The 9,526-nt window shown below is 41.4% G+C and overlaps 1 protein-coding gene across 1 annotated transcript in view; it reads left to right on the top strand.

Annotated features, from left to right (window-relative positions):
• Positions 1 to 200: 200 nt before the first annotated feature.
• The window catches only part of LOC126281825 (adipokinetic hormone/corazonin-related peptide receptor variant I-like), a 156,656-nt gene continuing 147,330 nt past the window's right edge, over positions 201 to 9,526 (top strand). Inside the window, exon 1 of the mRNA XM_049981054.1 lies at positions 201 to 256. Within this exon, the coding sequence (XP_049837011.1) occupies positions 201 to 256 (56 nt within the window). The remainder of the gene's footprint in view (positions 257 to 9,526) is intronic.

The raw sequence follows: 9,526 nt of genomic DNA, 5'->3' as shown, positions 1-9,526 counted from the left end.
CACTTTTCTGTGTCTTTTTGTTAAACCCTGTACACACAAGCTGGGTCTCTCACCACTCTGTTATAATACCGCAAGAATACAGTATCGTGAGCTACCGCGTCTGGAGTTTATCGCTCCACGACACTGCTGCTCGCCATGTTAGTGATAACAAGACTCGCACGCGAAAAGTCGATGAGTCTATGACGACTCTTCTCAGTGCCATGCAGGACCTCGACGGCTTCTGGTGTCTAGCACCAGAGCGCCAGACCGGGCAGATGTATGCCTACTGTTCAGTCCATCACACAGATTGGTCATAACTGGATCCAAGGTGGAGACGTGTAAGTGAACTTTATTATTTTGGAAGCAATCACCATAACTGTTAATACTTTATCTCATTGTGAGACACGACGGTCCATGCCTTTCGGGAAAAATGCTTGCTTTCTGTGAAGGCATTGGCCATCTTGGGTCACAATTGTATAAATTTATCAATAGCTAGGGCGATTTATTTTGAAATAATAAACATGATATGGAAGGGAGCAGGATACAGGGGATGCTGGAGTGGAAGGCTGAGCAACAAATTGAGGATAGAATATAAAATTTAATTTATTACGCAAGAAAAGTCATGCAAAATACTGGCAACAACATATTGACGTATAGCCTGTTCAATTCAAATGTACATCAGCTGATTTAACAGGAATCATCAACAAGTTATCTAACATCAATCTGCAAATACGAGATTTCAACATTTCCCAAAATTTTAATGGTTGTAAAATCTTATTAAGAAATACAGAAAATTTGTAAACAGGTAAGCCTTACGTAACATAATGGGCACAGTGGCTTAAAGGAAATAATATCACAGACGTATAGCAATATCTGTCCACTACAGCGCTGTCTTACGTGACCTTGTGTGCCACAATGATTCACAGAACCAACTCATATAGTTAAATGGTAAATATTACCCACAATGGCGCTTGCGTTTTAATCTTAAGTAGCAAACCGATTTACAATGCAATTAATGAAGAGTACAGTCTGGTCCAGAATAACGAGTGCCCTACCACTGATGGAACTACTCAGAATTAGTAATGAACTGTTTTACAAGGCAAGCACATTCAGTTCAGACAAGTTAACAAGACAGTGCCTCCATTTGAATTTTACCACAGAAATCCATCAACAGTCGTAGGCCAACATATAAAAAGTGGCGTCACAGTAGACTTAAACTTTTCTTGACTAGCCTGACAATTTGGGCGCCCATTAACTGACATAACTTTGGTAACGAATTGAAGTGCAATTTAGACACTCAAGTAAGGTTATTGTGAAACACATCATCAACAATTTAAGCAAACACGCCCACATAGGCACTCCAATTCCTACGTAAATCAACCAGGGCACAAGTCAGTATTTGACACGCGACGTGGGAACACTCACTGCTCAGCAGCGCAAGCCAGAATACGACGGAAAGAAGTCTCTCTGTAACTCCACCAGATGAAGATGCACCAAACTAACAGCTCACCTTTAACAATATTAATCCATCTGCCGCTAATAAGGTAACGGCCAGAATAATACCAGACCGTTGCCACAGCGTGCGGAAGGTTCACTCGTAAACAGAACGAGGGACAGCGAGTCACTGTAGCACCTCCAGTTCCGCTGCTCGGCCGGCCCCAATGCAGCTGCCACACCCACACCACTTGCCGACGCGACTTCCGCGGTCTTCCGGCGTCGCTCCGCCCAGGACCGCTCGTCTCTCTCTCTCTCTCTCTCTCTCTCTCTCTCTCTCTCTCTCTCTCTCTCTCTTCGCGAGACTCTCTTTCGACTTCGACTTCCCGCACGGAATCCGCGAGTGCGCCGCAACCGGGGCACTGCAAAGCGAATCGAAAGAGATAGAAAACACTTCACCGGAACAATCAAATCGCAGGAGCATACGACACAAAACAGTTGACTCTCAATTTTTTCTTTCTGTCTAGTTTTCATTTAACTACGCCTCATAAAATTGTCATTTCTTACAGCTTTAGTTGAACAACAAAGCGGGACACAACGATCTGTAAATGAGAAGAAAAAAATTATAATTACCTTTGTTCCTATATTGTATAATGACAGAACCAAACAGAACAGGTGTTACACCTTATAATAAATCCGAATGTAAAATAAACATCACAATGCTCGTCGTTAGATGGTAAAAGAACATAAATCGCTCATTCACTCATGCTAGAAGATTAATAGGAATAAAAGGAAACAATCAATTCCACTGTCTACCGCTGGCGAGCAGAGTGAAGGAGATGCAATGTAATACTGTGAGTCCGTCGCTTATTTTAAAATAATTGTATAAGGTAAGACTGCGCGCGATGAGTGTCATGACCTTATATGCCCACTAAAGTAAAGTACACGCAATGCAACTGAGTGTCTCGCATATATGAGGGCCAACCGTGAACAATAGCGGAACTTCCCTCCATGTAAATTTTTCTATGGATTTCTGCCTCGCCTCGTTAACACAGCCAACCTCAAACTGTAGTTCGGAAATAAACTAATATCAGTTTTCCCCAGAAACTGAAATTATGTAACCAGCACTAACGAGCTGGTACCTGGAAACAGCGGTGAACGGACGAGTTCTCTGACGAACAGCAGAGGCGTCAGCCGCAGTATAGGCAGCCGTCCGCCCGCACGCCCTCTGCTGCAGCACTACATTTCTCGTTCGGGAGACGTCAGGGGTGCGACGAACAGCGGAAGCCACAGCGGTTGACACACAGCCAACCATCCGCCCGCCCACTCACGCACCCACGCACCCACGAATGCGCCGCACACACCCACGCACCCACAAATGCGCGCACGCTCTCGCTCTCGCTCTCTCTCTCTCTCTCTCTCTCTCTCTCTCTCTCTCTCTCTCTCACACACACACACACACACAGCCCCTCTGCCCGGCTTTCGCTGCTGTACGTCACCGCCAGAGAACTAGCGACACGTCCACATGAATTATAACGGAGGTTCTCGGTGCCCTCCCTTGGCGGAGCCATCCAGCTCCTGCTTCGACTTTTCCGCCTGCTGGCCTATACTTTAAGAGTTCAGCGGTTTCTTTCGAACTTGGGATCGGCTCGCCTGATCCAGTCCCTTACGTACACACGTCTTGACCGTTGTCAGCTGATAAACTTTAATATGAGTACTGTATCAACATCTACATCTGCAAACATACTCCGGAATCCACCGTACGGTGCGTGGCGGAGGGTACCTCGTACCACAACTACCATCTTCTCTCGCTGTTCCACTCCCAAACAGAACGAGGGAAAAATGACTCCTCATATGCCTCTGTACAAGCCCTAATCTCTCTTATCTTTGTGGTCTTTCCGTAAAACGTAAGTTGCCGGCAGTAAAATTGTACTGCAGTCAGCCTCAAATGCTGGTTATCTAAATTTCCTCAGTAGCGATTCACGGAAAGAACGCTTCCTTTCCTCCAGAGACTCCCACCCGAGTTCCGGAAGCATTTACGTAACACTCGCGTGATGATCAAACCTAGCAGTAACAAATCTAGCAGTCCACCTCTGAATTGCTTCTATGTCGTCCCCCAATCCGACCCGATAGGGATCTCAAACGCTCGAGCACTACTCAAGAATAGGTCTCCTTTACAGATGACCCATATCTTCCCAAAATTCTATCAATGAACCGAAGACGACTATCCGCCTTTTCCACAACTGCCATTACATGTTTGTCCCACTTCATATCACTCTGCAATGTTACGCCCAAATATTTAATCGAGGTGACCGTGTCAAGCGCTACACTACTAATGGAGTGAAACTCACGTGAGTCGTGCTTCGGTAGCTCAGATGGTAGAGCACTTGCCCGCGAAAGGCAAAGGTCCCGAGTTCGAGTCTCGGTCGGGCACACAGTTTTAATCTGCCAGGAAGTTTCATATCAGCGCACACTCCACTGCAGAGTGAAAATCTCATTCTTCTACTAATGGAGTATTCAAACATTACGGGATTCTTTTTCCTATTCATCTGCATTAACTTACATTTATCTATATTTAGAGCTAGCTCCCACTCTTTACACCAATCACAAATCGTGTCCAAGTCATCTTGTATCATCCTCCAGTCACTCAAAGACGGCACCTTCCCGTACACCAAGGCATCATCAGCAAACAGCCGCACATTGCTATCCATCCTATCCAAAACATCATTTATGTAGATGGAAAACAACAGCGGACCTACTACACTTCCCTGTGGCACTCCCGATGATACCCTCACCTCCGATGGAAACTCACCATCGAGGACAACGTTCTGGGTTCTATTACTTAACAACTCTTCGAACCACTCACATATTTGAGTACCAATCTCATATGCTCGTACCTTATTTAGGAGTCTGCAGTGGTGCACCGAGGCAAACGCTTTCCGCAAGTCAAGGAATATCAAAAGATAATACAAGAATCTTTCTGTAAACGGCTCAGCACGTGTGAGGAATCTCTCCTGCCTCGAGATAAATGGATATTGTGGTGTCGTCTTCATCATTATCATTCATCCACATTTCGGTCGGAAGAAGGCAATGGCAAACCACCTCCACTACGGCCTTGCCTAGTGCATCGGGGCGGGTCTCCCGCATCGTCCCCTACTCTCCTTGGAGTATAGGACTACCATCATCATGTCTTCCATCTTCTTTGTATGTCACTCTTATTAGTCAGAGTTTTCCCATGCTTATCCTTTATAAATTGTTCGGTTTTAGTAAATTTACCCAAAGATATTTTAATATTTTGGTACATCCGCTTTGATCTGTCGTGCTTGAAATCAGCCTTCGCTTCTTTCATCACATTGTTGTACTATTCCCTTTCTCTTGTCTTAGGGTTCGTTGTTTTTCATGGCGGATTTTGTAATATCTTTCCTTCACTGTCATATTGTTCCTTTCTGTAAGACACACTTTTCTCGCATTTCTTCTCTCCAGAACTTTCTCTTAGCACATTTTGTTAAACCAAATTTTGTTAGGTCGTTTCCTTTTTCCTATAACTTTGGAAGATACTGACTGAATATTGTTCTTCTGATGTTCCATTTGCTTTCGACGTCTTGTTGTTCCCTGCTGGACACTCTAGTTTTTGTTAGGTTGCTTTCCATTTCTTCGATAAAATTTGTTTTGTAGATTCTGCATCCAGATTTCCAAAGTTATATGTAGTAATTTCAGCTCTATTTATACTTTTTGTATCTAATTTTATTTACATTTTTGATGTGTCTTTTATTTTTTTGTCCATTTCATTCTCTTTTTCAATACATATATTGTGCACAGGATATTGGACAGAAAACCTTTTTAGCTATTGGTTTTTCAAACATCAAACATCCATTATCTAAATTTTTATGACAAATTGTATCTATACAATTAATAATTACGAATTTTTGAAATATCTTATATTTACAACTTATTTCTACAATGAAAGATTTGCATTAAATTTTTTCTTGCATAAGATACTGTGAGATTGAATAATGGCAGTTTTTCAGAAGGTAGGCTGTCACAGACTTTTTAAAGCTTTGTAGTTCAGGAAGAGATTTTATATGTCTTGGTAACCTGTTGTTAAGTTTTATCCCTGCATGATATACATCTTTTTGGCATAACGTGATGTTACAATCATTAACATCTATGTCACTGTCTAACCTGGTACTGTAATCATGACACTTTTGTTTTGAGGAAAAAGGTTTTCTTTTCTTAGTGTGCTTTTTTTGACATGCATGACTACTTCCAGTATATAAATGCAGCGAAGGGGTAGGACCTTTACACATATGGTCTGTGTCAAATCGGTGCTCTAAAGGCTCTGATACTCTTAATACTGTTCTGGAATCTTTTTTGAATAGCAATATGGTCAATCTGACTCACTACTTCTCCATCTAGTGATATCCATCCTCCTGTCCCGTTTCTATGTACTGTCGTGACGGATTTGGAAATATAAAGCAAGTGTGTCTATTGCGCGCGCGCGCGCGTATGTGTGTGTGTGTGTGTGTGTGTGTGTGTGTGTGTGTGTGTGTGTGTGTGTGAGAGAGAGAGAGAGAGAGAGAGAGACAGAGACAGAGAGAGAGAGGGAGAGAATAACTGCCGCTGTACATTCTCTGGGCAGAAAGTGAATGTTAAAATAAATTCACATCCATCTTTGAAAATATTTTATACGCACGTATATACATATAACACACATATACATACAAATATATATACACATATAGACACACAGAAATATAAATATACTTACATACAGAAAACACAGTAAGATGGGACAGTGATAAGCACAATGTCGAACGAGGGTTCAATTCACATCTCGCTATCCACGCTTAGGTTTCCTGTGAATTCCCTAAAACATAGCAAGCAAATGAGCAGATGGTTCCTTTGAAAGGGAACAGCACATTTCCTTCCCCACCCTTGAAACATTCCGAGCTTGTGCTAAATCTCTAATTAACTCAATGTCGGCAGGACACTGAAAGTGGGGAGGGGGGGTTAGAAAATTTATTGTGGGTTGTAATTAAATAACTCGTGCACAAGTTAATGAAAAGTTCCTGGGCACAGATTCTGAACTAGGGGCTGTAATATTTCCTGTACAAGATGATGAATACGTAATGTTCACTTACGTCGCGTAATTAAATCAATTAAATTATGGTTTGGCACAACGTATAACGTGAATTGACGCGAGTATCTCGAGAAAGGTACGTTATTGCAAACCACTCTAGGTTCTTTTGTACTGCACATTTCTTTCTTCATTCAGTATTTCACTTTTCTGCCTCAGCGTTGCAGATGCGTTTATCTCATGGTGTTTAGTAATATGCATGAAACAAGTAATGGTTTGGGCATTAGTAATATCTTTTCATGACCAATGGAGTTCTTTTTCATCATCAGTAGGGAATATTTATTACTTAAGACCAATGAGTTGACAGCAAAAACTTTAGAATACATTTAGTATCTCGCATTCATTACAGAAAAGGTGCCTCAAATCGTACTTGAATACGTGGTCCTACAACTGGAACAGAATTATTTATGTTCGTGAGGTACGGTGGTGGCAATATCCTCGGTTTGGCAATATCACTGCTCACGATTAGAGGGTAAAACAACAAAAATCACTCGTGCACTCATATGAAAAGGTAAATAAAAGATAACGATTAATTTTACTGGCTACTGTTAGCAAGCAGAGCAAAGAATGTACACATTGAATGGTGGGTGAACGCCATACCAAAGAAACGTGCAAGCAGACAAAATTTTTGAATAATCAAAAAGTAGTCACCAGATAATAATACAGTTGGCATGTAGGTAGTCATTCCACATAGATTGTAACGTGCTGCACTATGGAAGACGCATTGACTCTTTAGTTGTGAAACCATGATGGATAGTAATCAGAAGACTTCCATAATAGTTACAAAGAAGAAAATCATTAGCAAGAGGATAAATTTCGCACGAATTTCAATACAGGCTAGTGTTGGCCAAATATTAACAGACTGTGAACTGGCAGTGATTAAAGCATTCCGTAATTTGGCGTGGATCAATGGCTCAGTCTCATACGAAGCAATGATCATCAAACTACATGCTTGCACGAAAATTTAATGTAATGGACAAAGTAGGGGACCACAACTTATTTTTCTGACAGAGATGAATTTGAAAGAGAAAACACTGAGTGTGCAAACAAATAAATCCCTTTGCCTGTATCCTGAAGTTAGGTAGGACAGTTCAAGATACCATGTTTTCTAGCTTACGAAGACTGAGGCAGAATGCTCATCATGGTGGATGCCGAGAAATGGCTTCACTTTCAAAACAATATTTGGGGGAAAAGGAACTGTTGGGGCTGACAACATTACGTAGGTCCATGTGGATGTATATCTTTGACTCCTGTCTTAGCCTTTGTTCTCTACGTATCTAGGCTTAAATTTAAGTTGGCAATGGATTTACGCGACTCATTCTCCTCTGGCTGGCTGTGTAGTCATTCAAATTTACGATGCACTCATTTCCATTCACTCATAATCACTGTTTTGGACCACAGGTACTGGAAAGCGGGCGTACCAGTAAATAAACGAATGAATCAACACATTACTTCTCCAGATGCTGCCGGCCTGATGAATATTTAACTACCCAACACGAAAACCAATTTATAGACATGCAAAATACATCAAATATGAGAAAACATAAAACTTCTTACCACCCATTTCAATACTTACGTATACACGGTGAGTGACGTAAGACGTAACACCCTTGTGTTTCATGAACGGTTACACACATCGAAACGTGGTTTTGGGGAAATGTTAGAGCTTCGAAAGGCACCGATATTTTTGTTTGGTTAATATTTTAAGCGTTGGTATAATCAGAGTTATTAAGGTCAGTAGGTTTCTTTTTAAAAGAAAGAGATAAAGTGGAATACAATACTTTTCACACCTGCATTCGATGATATACACTTGTTTGTTAACGTTGACGTTGACGTTGAAACCTGTCGTACGGCATTCGAGAAATATCCTAGAATGTGGGAGCATTGTAGATGGAAGCGGCATTCGCGCTGCAGACACATACGAGCAGGTGTCTCGTACCAGGCTACGTAGTTGTATACTGTAAGGTAGGCCTGCGCCCTTGAACCAACTGACAATCTACATGCATCTACGAATGTTGTATGTGGAAATACGACATAGGCTAGAATCTACAGTATATCCTCTTAGATTTGCGTGAACTGAAGCAATAGAGAAATAACCATTCTTAAATTTAAAAAAAAATATATTTTTTTTGTACGTTGCTCTGAGCTTCTAAGAGGCAAAATACAAGCTGTCTGACAACTTTCTCCTACCTACACTGCTCTAAATTATATCATACGGGATACATTCGCTGAACTAAACATTTTATTTAAAATATTTTTGTGACCACCTGTACACCGCAAAATAAACATTCTTCTTAAGTAAACGTCGTTTCATGGTGAACGGTAGCACGTAATTACAGTTTTACCAGCTACGTGTAAACACGCTGTCGACATATTTGACAGTGTAATGCAATTTCGTACACACGTAAGTGATATAAACATTTTAATAATGTTCATTTGGTACTACCCAAATAACAAAACATAAATTTAGTCTTCCAAATTTATAACGTTATCCATTATTTGTACTGTTCAAATTGTTGACCATGTAGTGAAAGTTATATTTCCAATCGCTGTTCGAAAGAACGACGAACGGATGTAGCTATAGTGGATGATATGGTGGAGCATGCACTGGTGACTCGACGACACAATTCGTCTGACGTAGTTGGGGCTTCCTCATACATGCATCTTTGTGATATCGCTAAAGAAACAATCAGGAGGAGTCAAATCCGCGGACATTGCAGGTCATTTGACAACAGAATTTCGTCCCATCCAACGTCCGGGAAAATTCTCATTCAGTATTTGCGTTTCAGCACCCGGTGAGTGAGCTGGACAACTGTCGTGTTGCAGCCATATACACTGTCGAATATCCAGTGGTACCTCCTCTAGAAGAACCGGCAGAATATTCCTCAGAAAGTGTGCGCACGAATGTCCACTTAGAACGCCTGAGATGAAGTAAGGTCCCAAATGTAATTTCCTATGATGCTGCACCATACGTTT

The sequence above is a fragment of the Schistocerca gregaria genome, chromosome 7, assembly GCF_023897955.1.
Source record: "Schistocerca gregaria isolate iqSchGreg1 chromosome 7, iqSchGreg1.2, whole genome shotgun sequence".
NCBI lineage: Eukaryota > Metazoa > Arthropoda > Insecta > Orthoptera > Acrididae > Schistocerca > Schistocerca gregaria.
The sequence above is the reverse complement of the archived record's forward strand: the minus strand, read 5'-3'. Positions and strand labels throughout refer to the sequence as shown.